This window comes from Mastigoproctus giganteus, chromosome 9 (genome assembly GCF_048544385.1).
Source record: "Mastigoproctus giganteus isolate SK-2022 chromosome 9, ASM4854438v1, whole genome shotgun sequence".
In the NCBI taxonomy this organism is placed as follows: Eukaryota; Metazoa; Arthropoda; class Arachnida; order Uropygi; family Thelyphonidae; genus Mastigoproctus; species Mastigoproctus giganteus.
The window spans coordinates 200,036,863-200,056,709 of NC_143583.1; the positions used below are offsets into that span (position 1 = coordinate 200,036,863).

The window sequence follows — 19,847 nt, forward strand, 5'->3', positions numbered from 1 at the left end:
AAAGTCAGTTGCCCATACTGAAACCAGGTTTTTGTATGTAAGAGAGCATTTTGAATTTGATATATAATTTTTTGTCCAAAAGGCCAATTACACCTTGTATGCTGATGGCACTACTGCCTATGTGCAGTTGGTGTCAAGATTATGTTGTGCATCATAGTTTTGGTTTCTTCTAGGGGAACTGTAGTGTACATGGCATCTACACTGAATAATGCTAGGATGTCTTCTTATTCTTCTTCTTTGAGGTTGACACCTTTAACTTGTTAACAATTTATTGATGAAATGTTAATTTCCAGGAAAGAGGTTTATTAAAAATTATAAATTCAGATAGCCAAGGTAAGATCTTTTCTTCTTGGATGATAACTGTGACTGATGATGCACATGTCTGGATAACCTGACCAGCATCCTTTAATGTTTGCAAACAGACTTGGGGCTTCAAAATTATTTGGAATGAGAAGTGACCCCCACTTTTATGTTGTTGTAAGATTCACTGAGTTTTGCTTTCACCTTTCTTTCAACATATAATTGTTGTTGAAAATTGCTAATAATGTTGAGAATAATTGTGGCATTTCCTTCATCTGCCCAGGAGATATGGATAGAACAATCTATTTTGAAGACCTTTGATACAACCAGTTCTTCCTTACTACTCCTTAAGTACTGTCTTGTAATTGCTGTTCAGTAGGGTATGGATCACTTCAATCTTGATGTGATTTTTACCTTCTGGTGCACTGATTTGGTGAAGGCTGTCATGAGACATGTCCAGAAATCCAGAAGAGGTACTGAAGTGGGAGTTGGTTTAACATTTAAGCTTTCCTTCAGAACACTGTATTTGACATTAGTGAGCTGTCTGTTACTTAGATTCATGACAGGCTCCATTAAAGTTTAATAATGGTTGCTTACTTGCAAGGTGGAGAGTTCTATGCTGCTGACTAGGCTGTTTATATGGATAAATATATTAAAGTTTAATAATGGTTGATTACAATTATTAAAATTTAATCGTTGTCTCCATTAAAGTTAATTTATAGTTGTTTACTTGCAAGGTGGGGCGTTCTGTGTTGTTAAAATTGGACTGACTTCATATGGACATATTGGGTGTCATATGAAAACACATGACACCCAATATGAAGACTAGTTGTTATAAATTTTGATTATTTTGGTTGAAGGATTGTGGGATTATGTGTGGAGTCAAACAGGAGTTTCTAAATTTGTTTGTTGAGCCTTTCTTTTCATTAGCATTAGTAGAAGCATTTCAGAGAGGACGCTGACTCTCTTTAGAAAATACAGCTGCAAGTTACAGGCTCCGAAAAAAACGATAAGTTTTTGCTTTTTATTTACATAATTGTTATTTTATATTGTACTTAATACGTAGTCTCATAGTTCTAATTACGCTGGTTATTTTTATTTTAATTTGTATAAACAGTTTTGGTAGATATACGTAATATGTTATAAAACCGTTATTTCATTCGAATATTGCAGGCATTGTTTTTGTATATAGTGATAGGGAATTCAAATTTTTAATTGAGATAGTCAGGTAGCTCTAACGTATAATTATAGAAACAGTAATACGCTTCACTGTTTCTATTAGATAGCGTAGTATTGACATTTAATTTAATTTAATTTATTGATCTTATTAATTTAAAATATCATGCCCCAAACTAGAGCAGCAAAGCAACGGGCACAAAGTGACAGGAGTGCTGTGACTCGGGGAAGAACTGCGGGGGGGCGATTCTCCAACGCATCACAGCCTAAAAAAATGTGCAACTTGTGAAATGTTTGCCGAACTATCTGGAAAGGAACATGATATTGCCATGGGGGATGTCTTTGTGTGTGCGCGATGTAAGGAGTGTAAGGAAATCAGGCGACAACTCAGCGTTGTTATGGGCCTATATGAGAGTTTGAAGGACAGGGTGGATGCCCTCGAAAGATCTAAATTGAGGGGCCCATCAGGCTCTCAGCTGGCCACATCAACGCCAGAGCTTGCACTTGGTCATCACGCAACACAGCGGCAACCCCCAAGGCAGATTGCGCTGGTCCCAAAGGAACTAGTAGTTGTTGGTGACTCTATTGTCAGGGAAACGGGAAATATATTGTGTAAAAAGGATAGGTGGAACAGGACCAGGGTATGTCTGCCAGGAGCAAAGGTTGATGACGTTGTAGAGCAGATATCATCTTTTAAGGGCACAAAAGGTGATATAGTTGTACATGTTGGCACTAATGATATTAAGAGTAGGAGACCGGCAGAATTACTTAACAAGTACAGGTCACTGTTGAAAAAAAGCCGTGAAGTAGGGTTGAATTTGAAAGTGTCTGCAATTCTGCCCAGACACGATAGGAGGGAGTATATGATGAGAGCCTTGTCGATCAATTCGGCCCTGGAAAGATTGTGCAAGGCTCAAGGGGTAGAATTTTTTTCAGCCTGGACTGTACTTGTTAACAGGAGAGATTGCTTCTACAGGGACGGGATACACTAAAATAGAAAGGGTGCAAGAATATTTGCTGATGCTATCGAGGCAGTGTTAGGTGGGTCGGAAAACTGATAGCTTGGGGGGATACAAGGACTAATAGTTTAACAGTAGCCGTAGGCAGAGGTGAAGGTGATTCTTGCACAACTTCTATTAGAATAAGTAGCGACCTGGAGCAAGGGGTGTTGGGGGTTTCAGGGACGGATGTCAGTCATCATGAAACAGGTGGGTACATGGGATGTGTTAGAGTGGCTGGGAATAGGAATAGGTGCATGTATACTTGCATGTATACCAATGCTAGAAGTATAGTAAATAAATTTGATGAATTTGAAGTGTTGGTCAAGACATCAAAGGCGGATATTGTTGGGATATCAGAGACGTGGTGTCACACAGATATAAGGAATGCCAAACTGGAATTTGGGGAGTACAATGTGTACAGAAAGGATAGACAGGATAGAAAGGGAGGAGGTGTTATGCTGTTAATAAAGAAAAACATAAAATCAAAAGAAGTGCATCCAGTTGATATAGATGAACAGTGCACTGTTGAGTCAGTTTGGTGTGACATAAGCACTGTGAAAGCAAAAATTAGAGTAGGATTATGTTATAGGCCTAATGACTCGAATGAGTACAATGAACAATTGTACAGAGAAATAGAGTGGGCTAGTAAATCGGAATGTCTTATAATGGGGGATTTTAACTTCCCAGATATTGACTGGAACTTGTGGGTTGGGCACTCACACACTAGTCAGACTTTTGTGGATTTATTGGATGATTGTTTTCTGCAGCAGCATGTTCGAGAGGCAACCAGAGAAAGTAATACTCTTGATCTGGTTATCAGCAGTGATCATTCATGTATTAGGTATTTGCAGATTAAAGAACCACTAGGTGGCAGTGATCACAGTGTACTGACGTGGGATTTACTTAAAGATTTAATTACCATCAGGGGTAAAGGAAAGGGTTTTTGCTTCCGTAAAGGCGAGTACAGTGGTCTCCGACAGTTTTTAAATTCTGTACAGTGGGATCAAATGACGATATTACCAACAGTAAATTCTAAGTGGGAAGCATTCAAGGAATTAATCGTGGAAGCTACTAAAAGTTTCATACCTATTAAGAAATATTGTTCAAGGTTTAGGCCTAAGTGGATGTCAAATGAACTAATGAGACTCGTAACAGAGAAGAAAAATGCATGGGATGCATATAAATTATCAAGCGACTCAGAAGCCTATGGCAGATATAAGTTAATCTGTAATCAGGTCACAAAGGAGGTTCGGCAGGCAAAGGCGGATTACGAGAAATCTTTGGCAAAAGATGCTAAGAAAAACAGCAAGGATTTCTTTACTTATATAAACTCTAAAAGGAAGGGGATGAATCTGATTGGTCCACTTGACATTGATGGTTCGACTGTTGATGATCCTGCTCAGATAGCAAACAAACTGAATGAGTATTTTGCATCTACATTCACACGTGAGGAATTATTAAGGTTTGAAAATGGCAGAAGGTTATCAAATTTGGCAGGGTGCTTAATGATCTTGTAATAACTGAGGGCAAAGTGGAAGAGAAATTGTTGAAGTTAAACGTAAGAAAAGCACCTGGGGTGGATGGGATCTATCCAGTTATATTAAAGGAGGCGGCAAGGCAACTAAGCAAACCCTTAGCCATAATTATGAGAGCATCCTTGGACTCAGCAGAGGTTCCCACGGACTGGAGTTGTGCAAATGTATCCCCTCACAAAGGGGGATCGAAGGGTGACACGAGTAATTACAGACCAGGTAGTTTAACTTCTGTTCCGGGTAAAATAATGGAGTCGCTGGTTAAGGATGCTTTGCAGGATCATCTAGACAAGACTGCAGCAATAATTCAGACAGAGCATGGGTTTGTTAAGGGAAAGTCTTGTCTGACAAATTTGATAGGATATTATGATGTGGTTACAAAGGAACTGGATGCAAAAAACAATTTTGATATCATATATTTGGATTTCAGGAAAGCTTTTGACACTGTTGTGCATGGAAGACTACTGTACAAATTGGAGCAGAATGGTATTAAGGGTAAGTTGCTACAATGGATAAAAGGATGGTTAAGTTGTTTGTTTGTTTGTTATTTGGTTTTTAGGAGCATTAGCAACTAAGGCCATATTGCTCCGGGATATGCGGTGGTCATTCCCTGACCTTTCCGCATTCTCCGTATTTGGTGGTGACGGGCTCGAACCCCGGTCTAATCAAGAAGCGTGTGCTATGCACTGCTGCTCCTTCCCACCTGGCTACGGAGGCGCCCAGGATGGTTAAGTGCGAGAAGACAGAGGGTGGTAATCAATGGGTGCTGCTCTTCTTGGACTAATGTTATTAGTGGAGTCCCACAGGGTTCGGGGTTAGGTCCACTGTTGTTTTGTATATTTATCAATGATATTGATGAAGGTATATCAGGCTTAATGTCGAAGTTTGCAGATGATACAAAGGTTGGCAGGGTTGTTAATGACAGTAATGGCAGTCTGCTACTGCAACAGGATCTAGATAATTTGGGCAGATGGGCTAAGAAGTGGCAACTGAAGTTTAACCTTGACAAATGCAAAGTACTGCATATGGGTAGAAATAACCCCAGAGAAACGTACCAACTGTGTGGTACTACACTTAAGGTGGTGGAAAATGAAAAAGACCTGGGAGTAATTGTGCAATCAGATATGAAGTTCTCTGAGCAATGCAGACAGGCTGCCAGGGCAGGTCATGGGGTTTTGTCAATGATATATAGGAATTTTGCTAGCAGGGAAAAGGAGGTGATTATCCCTCTGTATAAGGCAATGGTCAGGCCACGCCTTGAGTACTGCGTACAGGTCTGGAGACCTCATTTTAGGAAGGATGTAGATTTACTTGAGCGGGTACAGAGAAGGGCAACAAGATTGGTGAGGGGAATGAAGGGATCCTCTTAACAAGAGAGGCTTAAGTTCTGCAAATTGCAGTGGCTGGAGACTAGGCACCTGCGCGGTGATCTGATTGCGGCGTATAAGACCTTGAATGGGTTGAGCATGCTGAATTCTGATGGGATCCTTCCACTTGTTCAGATTACGAACCTAAGGGGGCATAAATTCAAATTAAGAAAAGACAGATGTAGAATAGATGTGCGGAAATTTGCCTTTAGCCAGCGGGTGGTTAATTGCTGGAACAAACTTCCATCTGTCGTTGTGGAAGTTGATAGCTTGAATAAATTTAAGGAGGAACTGGACAGGCATTTGGAGGGAATGGTGTGATTTTTTTTTTTTTTTTTGGCTGATACTGCATAAGCTCATACATTTGCTTTCTTGCATCACATGCCACTACTACTACTACTACTACTACCCCTCCGTTTGTTCCAAGTACCTGTCCAGCTCAGCTTTAAATTTATTTAGGTTATCAACTTCCACAACAAAGGATGGAAGTCTGTTCCACCAACCAACTACCCGCTGGCTAAAGGCAAACTTCTGCACAGCTATCCTACATCTGTCTTTCCTCAATTTTAATTTATGCCCTCTCAGGCGATTATTCTGAGCAAGAGGAAGAATCCCATCAGCACTGAGCATGCTCAAACCATTCAAGTCTTTATACACCTCAATCAGATCACCTCACAGGTGCCTAGTCTCCAGACACTGTAATTTGCAAAATTTAAGCCTTTCTTTGTAAGAGCAACCCTTTGTTCCATTCACTAATCATGTTGCCCTTCTCTGTACTTGTTCCAGGAGCTCTACATCCTTCTTGAAATGAGGCCTCCAGACCTGTATACAGTACTCAAGGTGTGTCCTGACCATTGCCTTATACAAGGGAATAATCACCTCCTTATCCCTGCTAGAAAAATTCCTGTATATCATTGACAAGACACCATGAGCTACTCTTGCAGCCCATATGCACTGCTCAGAAAACTTCATATCTGCCTGCATAATTATCCCCAGGTCCTTTTCATTCTCTACCACTGTCAGTGTAGTACCACAGAGTTGATACATTGCTCTGGGTTACTGTTTCCCATATGTAGTACTTTACATTTGTTAATGTTAAACTTCATTTGCCACCTCTCAGCCCATCTGCTAAACCTTTAACACTGAACCCTGAGGGACTCCACTAATAACATTAGTCCACATTGAGCAGTGTCCATTAATTACCACTCTCTGTCTTCACACTCAACCATCCCTTTATCCATAGCAACAATTTGCCACCAATGCCACACTGCTCCAATTTGTGTAGCAGTCTTCCATGTGCAACAGTATCAATAGCCTTTCTAAGATCCAAATATATAATATAAAAGTTATTCCCTGCATCCAGTTCTTTTGTGGCTGCATCATAGTATCCAATCAAATTGGTCAGGAAAGACTTTCCCTTAACAAAACCATGCTGTGTCCGAGCTATAACTGAAGTCTTGTCTAGATGATCCTGCAGTGCTTCTTTAACTAGTGCCTCCTTAAATTTTCTTGGAACAGAAGTTAAACTCATCATCATCATCATCATCATCATCAGCCATTTTCAATCCACTGCAGGATGAAGGCCTCTCCAGCAACTTTCCAGTTCCTTCTGTTTTGAGCACTGGCCATCCATTTACTACTCAAAAACTCATGAATTTCATCTATCCATCTCCGCCTTTGTCTTCCAGGTTTTCTTCTAGCTCCTCTTGGGTACCATTCTGTTATTTTCTTAGTCCATCTGTCATCATGTCTTCGAGCTACGTGTCCTGCCCAAGACCATTTTAGTTCTTTAGTTTTGATAAGTATGTCCTTTACTTGAGTTTGCTGCCTAATCCATGTGTTTCTCTTCTTATCTAACAGTCTGATTCCCAATATAATTCGTTCCATTCTTCGCTGTGTAGTTCTTAGCTTCTCTTCCATTCTTTTGGTGAGTGCCCAAGTTTCACTTCCATAAGTCATGGTGGGGAGTATACATTGATTCATTATTTTACGTTTCAGACAAACTGGGATATTGCTCTTCAGTATGTGACTATATTTCCTGAATGCTATCCATCCAAAATTTATTCTTCTCTTGACTTCCAGCCATTTATCATTATTACAGCTAATAACTTGTCCCAGATAAGTATATGACTCCACCTTTTCAATTACTGCTCCTTCAATCATTATTTCCCTTTCCGTGGCATACTTGTTCATCATTACTTTTGTTTTAGCCATATTCATCTTGAGCCCAAAATCCTTACTAACTGTGCATAACTGATTAAGATTTTCCTCTAATTCTTTGGGATCGTGGCTTATGACCACAATGTCATCTGCAAATCGTAAATGGTTTAGGTACTCTCCGTTCACATTGACTCCTTTCTGCGACCAGTCTAATCTTCTGAAAGCTTCCTCAAGGGCAGCAGTAAACAGCTTCGGAGATATTGTGTCTCCTTGTCGAACTCCTTTCTCGATTTTAAATTTCCTACTGTCTTTGTCTAGTCTAATAAAGGATGTAGCACTCTCATATATTTTCTTCAAAATCATAATATATGGAGTATCTATGCCTTGTCTTTCCAGTGCCCGAAACATTGCCTTATGCTGTATGGAGTCAAATGCCTTTTCATAATCCACAAATGCCAGGCATAATGGTGTTTTATATTCATTTGCTTCCTCCTTCTCCATTAGCTGTGATATTACGTGAAGGTGATCCGTAGTTGAGAATCCTGTCCTAAAGCCAGCTTGCTCTTTCGGTTGATTCTCATCAAGTATTCTTTCTAATCTGTTCGTAATGACCCTTGTGAACAACTTGTAGATATGGGACAACAAGCTAATTGGTCTATAATTTCCAATTTCTGATTTATCTCCTTTCTTATGCAGCAAAACTATGATTGCATTATTCCACTGCTTAGGCATCACACCTTTTCTAATGCACTTTGTGAAGAGCCTTGCCAGTTTTTGTGTTATGTCTCTTCCTCCCAATTTTAACAACTCTACAGTAACTTCATCTTCCCCCGGGGCTTTCCGATTCTTCATTTTCTTCAATGCATGTTCTACCTCATCAGGAAGAATATCAGGTATGTCGTATGTGTTGCTACTTTGCAATCCATGTTCCCCACTGCTGGTATCATTCCCTCGCTCCTTGTATAATTCTCTATAGTAGTCTTCTGCTATTTGAATTATGCCTTCTCTGCTGTTTATAAGTACACCATCGCTATTCTTCAGTTTCAGTATCATTTGTCTTTCTGTATTACTGCTCATGGCTGCTGATTTAAATCCTTTGTTTTCCCTTAATGCTTGTTCTACTTTTCTTGTGTTAAATCTTCTTATGTCCTCTCTGAGTCTCTTTCTAATGGCTTTGCATAACTCAGTATACTCAATTTTCTCCCTGTCAGTGTTTTTCTTGCTCTTCATTTGTCGTCTTCGGTTCATCATGACAAGTGTTTCTTGACTAATTTTTTCTTCTTTGGATTTCTGTTTCCCTATAGGTTTCTTGGGCTTTATCACTTTCAGAAAGTTGTAATATTCCTCGTCGATATCTTGGTCCTGAGCAGTCTGCAGAAGTTCAAACTTGTTCTTAAGTTCCAGTACATACTGCTTTTTCTCCTCTTCTGTTATTTCAAAGATCTTTGTATTATTTACTCGAGTCAGTTTTTTCCTTTCCTTTCCTACATCTATATCAAGTGTACATCTTACCATTCTGTGATCACTTCCAACATTTACCTTATTCAGGACGGTAACATCATTCACAATATATCTTCTGTTAGTGAGGATGAAGTCGATTTCATTAGTTGTTAATCCATTTGGACTCTTCCATGTCCACTTTCTGTTCACCCTTTTCTTGAAAAAAGTGTTCATTACTGACAGTCCTTGAGATTCTGCAAATTCCACAAGTCTTTCACCTCTTTTATTTCTTTCACCAATTCCAAAATTTCCTATAGTTCCTCTTTCTGCGCTGTTTTGTCTTTTTCCAACCTTAGCATTGAAGTCTCCCATAATAATAGTGTAGTGGGTTTTCTGCTCATCTAGAAGACTCTCAATTTCAGTGTACATTTCTTCAACCTCTTCATCATCTTCATCAGTTAAACTCACAGGTCTATAATTACTTGTGTCAACCTTTGATCCTACTTTTTTTTTTTTTTTTTTTGGTAGTTGTTGGCGCATAAGCTTCTGTGGCCATAATGCACCTCCCAAGGTTTTTGCAGTACTTTGATCCAAGCCGGCGGCGGGAATCGAACCTGTGACCTTTGGGTTGCCAGACAGGCACTTTACCTACCCGGCTAGCCCAGTCGGTTAATCCTCCTTTGTGAATTGGGATCACATTTGTACATCTCAGTCTATGGGTACCTCCCCTGAGTCCAAAGAAGCTCTCATAATTATGGGTAAGGGTTGGCTTACTTCCTTTGCTGCCTCCTTTAATATAACTGGATAGATCCCATACACCCCAGATTCCTTTTTTATGTTTATCCTCAACAATTTCTCCTCCATTTTCCTCTTAGTTATTACAAAATCATCTAGCTCGCTGCCAGAGTTTACTTCACCTCTGGCATTCCCCTTCCTGAATAACTCCTCATGTGTGAATGTAGATGCAAAATACTCGTTTAGTTTGTTAGCCACCTGAGCAGAATTCTCAACTGTTGATCCATCAATATCCAGTGGACCAATCTGATTCATCCCTTTCCTTCTAGAGTTTACATAGGTAAAGAACTCTTTTCTGTTTTTCTTTGCATCCTTTGGCAAGGATTTTTCATAATCTGCCTTTGCCTGCCTAATCTCCTTTGTGACTTGGTTACAGACCAGCTTATATCTATCATAGGCTTCCATGTCACCCATTAATTTATATCTATTCCATGCATTTTTCTTCTCTGACATATGTCTCATTAGTTCACCTGACATCCATTTAGGCCTAAACCTTGAACAATATTTCTTAGATGGTATGTAAAGCCTAGTAGCTTCCATGATAAGTTCTTTGAATGCTTCCCATTTTGAATTTGCTGTTGGTAACATCATCAGTTGGTCCCATTGTATGGAATTTAAATACTGTCTCAGACCACAATAGTCACCTTTACGAAAGAAAAAAACCTGATCACTGCTACCCAGTGGTTCCTTTATCTGCAGATTCTTAATGCATGAAGAATCATTACTGATAATCAGATCAAGAGTATTACTCCATCTAGTTGCCTCCCGAACATGCTGATGTAGAAAACAATCATCCAATAAATCCACAAAAGCCTTGCTAGTGTGTAAGTGACAAACCCACAAATTCCAGTCAATATAATTAGTTATAAAATAAAATTTTATTTTTATGTAACATTATATAAATGTTACCAGTTATAAAATCAAATGAAATTTTATCATTAAGTAATGGCAGAATTTTGGATGGTTTAGTTTTTAGTAATGCCATTTAATTAGTACAAGTATTTTTGGCTATATCTTCCTAATAATGAAGAAGAGGAATTCAAATATTCAATATGATTCCTTCAGGTGTAACAAATGTAGTTTCTATAGTTAGTAGAATTTATACAATGGGATAATCCTTGTATAATGGGATAGCCACCTCTTTGTACAAGGCAATGGTATTAACATTATCTTTACATTTACATTATTGTTATTAAACTTCAATTGCAATTTACCAGCTCATCTCATCTACTGAGTTTTTTTTAGATCCTCTTGAAGTAGTAAGCTTATATTAATGTCATTAACCACTGTGCCCAACTTTGTATCTTAGCAAAAATTTCCTCATCAGTTATGAGAGATTCTCTCCTAATTCTATGCTTGGTTTCTTCAATACTTAACTATTCTGCTTTACATATCACAGAGGGAAGAGGGACTATACAGGTTGCTCATAATACATATATGAAATATGTACAATATTAGTCTAACCACATGAACAACCCAGTAATGTGAGTAGCAGCTGGGTTGACAATGTGGATGAAGGGTGTGAAAGAATTTTTTTTTCACTAAGATCTTTCAGATATCTGACAACCCCAGGGCTCACATCTGGTGAGTATGGGCTTGGCACACCCAATGTCCTGAGCTGGATATCATCATTCTTCTCTTTCTTAGTGATTTCCTTCTACTTCTCTCTCTCAGGATAACTCAGAAATTTTTTTTGGCTGGTGCAGCATAAGCCTCAGGCTTCCTTGCACCATATGGCTTATAATAAAAAAAATAATAATAATAAGTTACTCCATTGGACTTACCTTCCCCAAGGTCGGAATGACGGCTGAGATAGATAATGGTGCCATCTGGTGTCACTCACGAGAACTACAAAAAATAAAAACCCACTGGACATAAGCCGAAGCTAAACAAGTCCACCTCCATAGACAGATGATGTTGCAGAGAAATATTAATCATATTGCATCGAGTGTGGCACAGGATAAAGTCACTCGTATTCAGGCCTTAGGCAGAGGGGTAAATTCAAAAATTTGGAGACAGTCTCCTGAGCAAAACAGTGGAGCAAGTGGTACTGTCCACCGTAAGGCTACCACAAGAGAAGGGCAAGACCATCCAGCCCCACCAACTGGAAGTGCTTTCTGTGCAACTGCGCTAGTGACCATCCATGAAGGAAGAAAACACCAACGCATGAAGTGAGGCATTGAAATGAATACATACATCATGCGAGCATACTATGAAATAACCAGGCTAGAGACCATATGACAATGTACAGGTCGCAACTACATACCAAATGGATGGAATGATACCCAGGTCACCGAACAGCAATTAGCAGACCAAAGAAGGACCATCGTCATGAAGAACCTAATAGCTCCTGCCATCTTGGAAAAAATCAAGCAGGATGTGAGTGATCAACTACAAAGCACACAGAATATGGTCAATATGGGACCAGAGGAGGAACAGCATACCAAGGAACCAGAGAAGGAAGAGCAAGAAGAAATACAACCCAGAGTAGATGAAGTGGAAAGAGTGGAAGTCATGATATCCAGAATAGAAGACGAACGGAAGAAGGCACTAATAGAATTCGAAGGAATGGACCCCCATAGAAACCCACATGGTACCTAAGCAGAGGCCAAATAAGATCCTGTGGAGGGTAACAGACCACCTCAATCGGCAAATAATGCCACATTACCTTGACAACAATGGTGCAATGCTGGAGGCTATCCACACAGGCCGTATACTGTGCTGCCATAGCAGCTACTATGATTAATGGAAAAGAAACCAGAGATCAGCAGCAGAAGAACCAAAAACAGAAGGAACCACCAGCTTGGGAAAGAACACTTGAGCAGAAGATAAAAGAATTAAGAGTCAAGATAGGTCACTACAACCCAGTACCTACAGGGTAATAGAAGTAAGAAATTGATTGGAAAGGTGAAGAGCATCCTCAAGAGAGACAGTGTCCACAGTAAACATGAGACCAGAAATCAGAGAATAGGAGAATACTTGGACACACTAAAGTAGAACTTCCTCGCACTCAGCAAGAGACTACTCCGATACAAAGAGAGCTCCCAGAGAAAAATAAACAACCGAATCTTCGATGAGGACCAAAGAGCCTTCTACAGGAAACTGGGTGAAGATGAGAAAGGAGGAAATGGACCATCTGAGAAGAAGACGATCGAGGAGTTCTGGGGAAATATCTGGAGCTGTGAAAAGTAGCATTAGCATTAGTAGAGGCATTTGACGCAAGAAAGCAAGCTTATGCGGCATCAGCCAAAAAAAAAAAAAAAAAAAAACCACTTCCACTTCACCCCTCTGTTCGTCCAAAATACCTGTCTAGCTCAGCCTTAAACTTATTTAGGCTATCAACTTCCACGACAAGGGATGGAAGTCTGTTCCACCAACCAACCACTCGCTGGCTAAAGGCAAATTTCTGCACGTCTATCCTACATCTGTCTTTCCTCAATTTGAATTTATGCCCTCTCAGGTGATTATTCTGAGCGAGAGGAAGAATCCCATCAGCATTGAGCATGCTCAAACCATTCAATGCTTTATACACCTCTATCAGATCACCTCGCTGGTGCCTAGTCTCTAGACACTGTAATTTGCAAAACTTAAGCCTTTCTTCGTAAGAGCACCCCTTTGTTCCATTCACTAATCTTGTTGCCCTTCTCTGTACTCGTTCCAGCAGCTCTACATCCTTCTTGATGTAAGGCATAACAGCAGAGCACCCTGGATAGAAGTAGAATAGAAGAAAACCAAGGACATACAAGAGATGAGAGAGTGGGAGATTCGAGAAGAAGTAAAACAGTCAATCAGGTACACCCACAACTGGTGAACCCCAGGAATTGATAACAACCGCAACTACTGGTACAAGAAGCTTACCTGTAAACACAAGCACATAGCAGAGCAGTTCACTCAAATGATAAGGCACCTGGAGACAACCCCGAAGTTTCTCACTGAAGGAGTCACATATCTCAAGCCTAAAGATGAAGATACAAGAAACCTGGTGAAATACAGGCCAATCACCTGCCTTCCAACTATGTACAAGATCCTGACCAGCTGCATAACCAAGAAGATATCAGACCACAGACAGTCAGAACATAATGGCCGAACAGCAGAAAGGATGCAAGTGGAGGAGAAAAGGATGCAAGGAGCAATTAACCATAGATGCCACAGTTATGGAGCAAGCCTACAAGAAGCACCACAATCTATACCTGGCCTACATCGATTATTGCAAGGCCTTTGACTCTGTACCTCATAGCTGGCTAATATACACCCTGAAGATCTACAAGGTCAATCCGATAGTGACAAACTTCCTAGGAGCAACAATGGCAAAACGGAGCACAACCATTAAGGTTGAGAACATCACAACCAGGCCAATCCCCATTAGAAGAGGAATCTTTCAGGGAGATGCTCTGAGCCCACTGTGGTTCTGTCTAGCACTCAACCTGCTATCCACCATGTTTAACGGCAGCAAGTATGGATATAACCTCAAAGAAGGAAGAAAGAACCTGTACACCCTCACCCACCTGATGTACATGGATGATGAAGCTCTACGTGGCAACTGAGAAGCAACTCCAGCAATTGTCTGGATCACCGAATAATTCAGCAAGGACATCAGGATGGAATTTGGTCTAGACAAATGCAAGACCAACACACTGCACCAGAGAAAATTAGTTGGCCGAAACTACCAGCTGTTGGCTGGTAAAGAGATCTAAGCAATGACAGACGGAGAGACCTACAAATACTTAAGGATGAAGCAGGCTCAGCAGTTAGAGCACAAGAAAATCAATAAGTGCCTGACCGAAAAACATTATCAGAGATGACCAAGAGTCACCAACACCACCCGAAGTCAGCAGTGGAGAGACTAACAATAGCTCGGAAAGAGGGAGGAAGGGGCCTGATAGACCTGATTGAGCAACAGAAATCAGCAATAGTTATAACTAACCTAAAGGATTACTTCGAGAACAACACAGCACCACCCCACCAGGCCATAAGGATGATAAATAAGTGATATACCCCACTCAACCTAAGTGAGAAACCCCCTCCTGGCCAGATGGCACAAGAAACAAAGTTAGAAAGATGGGCAAAGAAGACACTCCATGGCAGACACTACAATGACCTCCATCAAGATCATATTGATAACACTGCTTCCAACGCATGGCTCACAAGCGGGTTGCTCTAACCTGAGTCTGAAGGATTCATGCTGGCTATCCAAGACCAGATAATCAACACCAGAAACTATAGAAAATAGTTTCTGATGTTGTCTCTCCACTGCTGACTTTGGGTGGTGTTGGCGACTCTTGGTCATCTCTGATGATATTTTTTGGTCAGGCACTTCTTGATTGCTTGAAATACATCGCAAAGGAGCCCAGAATATCAGATGACACATGTCAACGATGCCATCTGGCTTCAGAAACCATCCAACACATTACCACGGGGTGCAAGGTGATCACCCAGACTGAGTTCACTCATAGACATGACCAGGTAGCCAGGATAATACATCAGAAGCTAGTGAGGAAATACCAGTTGACCAAAGAAAGTGTACCATATTACAAGTATGAACCCCCAGGTAGTACTAGAGACCCGAACCCACAAGCTGTACTGGGACCGCGCCATAATAACGGATAAGACCATCTCACACAACAGACTGGACATAACCCTTGTGGACAAGATGGAAAAGGCTACCTATCTGATTGACATAGTGGTGCCCAACACTAGCAATGTCCAGAAAACCCATGAGGAAAAAAATTAGGAAGTACACAAACCTGAGGTATGAGGTCAAGGAGATGTGGTATATGCAAGAAGTATCAACCATCCCAATCATCGTGTCAACCACTGGTATGGTGCCAAAGACTCTACATAGCAGCCTAGCAGCAATAAGTCTCCCAGAGAACACCTACAAGGAACTCCAGAAAGTTGCAATCCTGAACACCTGCAGGATAGGCATAGAGTTTCTCGACCAACAGTAACACCAGACATTACAACCACTGTGTACATTGGTAGCAGTGCCCATCGCGGAGTGGAATCCCCCAATCAGGGAGATATAATAATGTGCAACAGTATAATGATAATGATAATAATAATAACACGCTGACAGGCAAAAATAAACAATATCTCTCATTTTCTGATAAAGAATGTCATATTTACCAATAATGTTAGTGCAGTAAGATTACAGCATTTTTTTATTTTAATATTAACTTACCTGTGTAACAGAAGGAAGTCCAAGTAAGAAACAAATCGCACAAATAGTGAAGGCAACGAAAACTTTATATCTTCGTAATTTAGGGAAAGCATCGTGCAAAACTGTAAGAATAGTTTCTAAATAGGCAAACTGCAAAACAAAATAAAGGAATTTAAGAAGTGTTGTGACCTGTTTACCTGAGAACCTAATTGGTCCACAATAAAAAAGCTTATATGGAAATTCAAGCTAAAATAAAACAAGCCTTATATTTAAATTAATTTAAAATAGATAAATGAAATGGCTATATTGGTTTACAGTGCAAACTTTTAGATTAGCAATGCACAGCCTTTTATAATGAAATGGCCACATGATCTATGTAGCCATATCAATATACAGGGTGTCTCAAAAATATACGGCATAACTTCAGGAATGAGTTCCTCATATGTAGTCAATAAAAATATTTTATACCAACATAGTTCTGGAAATGCTTGGTTCCTGAGTTATTAACCGGAATGTCTTATCTCCCGCAGGTGATTTCCTTCATCACACAGTACTGACAGAATCTGGTGGTTTTTCATTCCAACCATGTACTCAAATCAGGAGCAAGCAGATATGCACTTTATGTACGGTTTGGCGGATGGCAATGCTCTGGAGGCTCGTTGTTTGTTCCACTTCGTTCCCAGAACGAACGAAGGTGTCCAGATAGGAAAACGTGCGAAGGTATCCATCGTCGCCTTTGTGAACATGGGACCTTTACACCTCGTGCTGCCGACAGAGGATGACCAAGATCTACAACTCCTGAAGTAGAGGAGGAGATTTTGTATATTGTGCATGCCACTCTTGGAATCAGCACATGCAGAATAGCAATGCAACTGGCTGTTCAACATTCGACTATTTGGAGAGTGTTGCAAGAACACCAACTGTATCCTTACCATCTGCAACGGGTACAGGCCTTGTCACCAGCAGATTACCCTGCGCGAGTAATGTTCTGCCAGTGGTTCTTGCATCAGTGTGGTACAACTCCTCACTTTTCTGCCTTAGTGATATTCACAGATGAAGCACAGTTCACACGAGACAGAATCCAAAACTTTCAATTTTGTAGATACCTACAAAATCCTAGGGATGACAAAGGCTCAGCAGTGAGAGCACAAAGAAATCAAGGCCTGCCTGAATGAAAAATACCATCAGAGACTCAGAAGCCTGCTCCAAGCAAAGCTGAATGGAGGGAATACAGTCAAAGCCATAAACACCTATGCACTCCCAGTGCTAAGGTACTCCTTTGGGATCATAGATTGGACTAACACTGAGCTGGAAGGTATCATGAGAAAGACAAGGACAATGATCACCAAAAGCCACCAACACCACCTGAAGTCAGTCATGGAAAGACTGACAGTAGCTCAAAAAGAGGGAGGAAGGGACCTGATAGACCTCACTGAGCAACAGAAAACAATGATAGCTAACCTGAAGGAGTACAGTAGACTCTCGATTTTCTGGGATAGATGGTAAAAAACAAATCCCAGATAATCGATAAAATACAGAAATCCCTGATATACGTAAGAGATACGTTCCAGGACTTCTTACTTCGTTGCGTTTTACATAACTCGGGAATGCCTAATAACATTTTGCTACTATATTATTATTCAAATCTGAATTCAGCGCGATACTTGTTAATGTTTGACCATTTTCATACATCCTTATTAGTTTAATTTTCTGATCCAAATCGATTATTATCACCCCCGTGCTAGCTCACATTTTGCTAAAGCACATTTATGGAGGTCACCACCATAAAATAATAAAAACAATTTGCACTTTCTGTATTATTGGGCTTTTCTGTTCGTGTATCTAATTATAAATGGGTAGTAAACTCGATGTTATTGCATTTGCAAAAATTTTCGATAGATGGAATTGTTTGGGTTTTTACGTTATTAGGGTGAAATGTGTGTTCCCTTCACTGAAGTCTTCAGTCATATAAAAAAAAAAACCAAAAATAAATTGTAAGACACTTCTCTTTCTTATTTTTTTGCTTGTTACTCCGTATCTCACTTGTGAAATCTGTGCATGCCGTGATCGTAGTTATTGATTGCTTATTTTATTTATTTATTTTTTTGTTTGTTTTAAATTTTACAATCCTAAAAAAAAAAAAAATTGATTGAAAAAAATTTAGTAAATCCTTAGTTGTGTAAGTCAGGGATTTACTGTATCGAAAAATGTTCAGCAACCTACGTAAAAAAATATGGCAATAGATAAAAAACGATGCTTCTTTTTATTTTTTGCGATGTCGATTTTAAGTCTATAGCTTTCCTATATTTTTTACGATGTTGCGTATAGTTTGGTCGCCAACATTATAATGGTTCATTAGAGATTTAATGGATGCACCATTTTCAAACTTTTGAATAATTTCAAGTTTTTGTTTAACTGAAAGAGCAACTCTTTTGCATTTACCCATCATTTTCGCGATTTCTAAACAAAAAAAAAAAAAAAAAATTTGACATTCCTGACATAAATAACGAAACAAAATTTGTCTTTTTGCGGTGCAACGGAACACAACAATCTATGCAATGCACGAAAACAAACTAAACATTTCTTCTCTTTTCTTTGAGTGGGGGGGTGTGAAGACAGCAGGGGTTGCAAGATAATAGGAACACTAATCTCCCAATGACGACTTATAATGCCGCTTGTTGCTTATTTACAACCTGCAAAACATCTGCTTATACCTATTCTATTTATTACTTGAATTTTATGATTTCTGGTTGGTTTTTTTTTTTTTTTTTTTTTTTTTAAATTGGGAATCTTGAAGTATCCCGGTTAAACCGATCCCGGTAAATCGAGAGTCTGCTGTACTTCCAGAAAAACATAGCAGCATTCTACCAGGCCATATGGAAGATAGACAGGTAGCATACCCCATTCAACTTAAGCGAGGAGTCCTCTCCCATCTAGACAGCACAAACGAAGCTAGAAAAATGGGCAAAGAAGACACACCATGGTAGACACTACATGTGATCTTGATGTGTCTACATGGTAGACACATCAAGATCACATAGATAAAATGGCTTCCAATACATGGCTCACAAGCAGGACGCTCTTCCTCGAGACTGAAGGATTCATGCTCGTCATCCAAGGGTAATCCAACACCAGAAACTACAGAAAATACATCACCAAGGAGCCTGGAGTGCCAGATGACATGTTCGACAATGTCACCTGGCCTCAGAAATGATCCAGCACATCACCACAAAATGCAAGGTGATCACCCAGATGGAGTACACACAACCAGGTAGCCAGGATAATATAACAGAAGCTAGTGAGGAAATACTAGTTGATCAAAGAAACTGTTCCATATTACAAGTATGAACCCCAGGCAGTACTAGAGATCCGAACCCACAAGCTGTACTGGGATTGCACCATAATAGTAGATAAGACAATCCTGCACAACAGACCAGACATAACCCTTGTGGAAAAGAAGGAAAAAGCTACCTATCTGATTGACATAGTGGTACCCAACACTGGCAACTTGCAGAAAACCCATGAGGAAAAAATCAGGAAGCACACGAACCTAAGATAGGAGATCAAAGAGATGTGGCATATGCAAGAAGTAACAACCATCCCGATTATTGTGTCAACAACAGGTATGGTGCCAAAGACCCTACATAACAGCCTAGCAGCAACAGGTCTCCCAGCGAACAACTACAAGGAACTCCAGAAAGTCGCAATCCTGAACACCTGTGGAACAGTCGGAGAGTTCCTCGACCAACAGTAACTCCAGACATAGCAACAACCACCCTGTGTACTTGAGAGCAATACCTGTCACGAGGTGGAACCCCTAATCAGGGAGAAATAATAATAATAACAACAACAACAATAAATAACTATAATAAATAATAATAATGTCTGATTCATAAAACATATACCTAGTAAAAAA

The 19,847-nt window shown here is 39.9% G+C and overlaps 1 protein-coding gene across 1 annotated transcript in view; it reads right to left on the minus strand.

Moving 5' to 3' along the window:
• Positions 1-19,847, minus strand: part of LOC150081017 (sodium- and chloride-dependent glycine transporter 1-like) — a 455,858-nt gene that overhangs the window by 197,062 nt on the left and 238,949 nt on the right. The window contains exon 11 of the mRNA XM_090380891.1: positions 15,953-16,081. Coding sequence (XP_090237017.1) covers positions 15,953-16,081 — 129 coding nt within the window. The remainder of the gene's footprint in view (positions 1-15,952; positions 16,082-19,847) is intronic.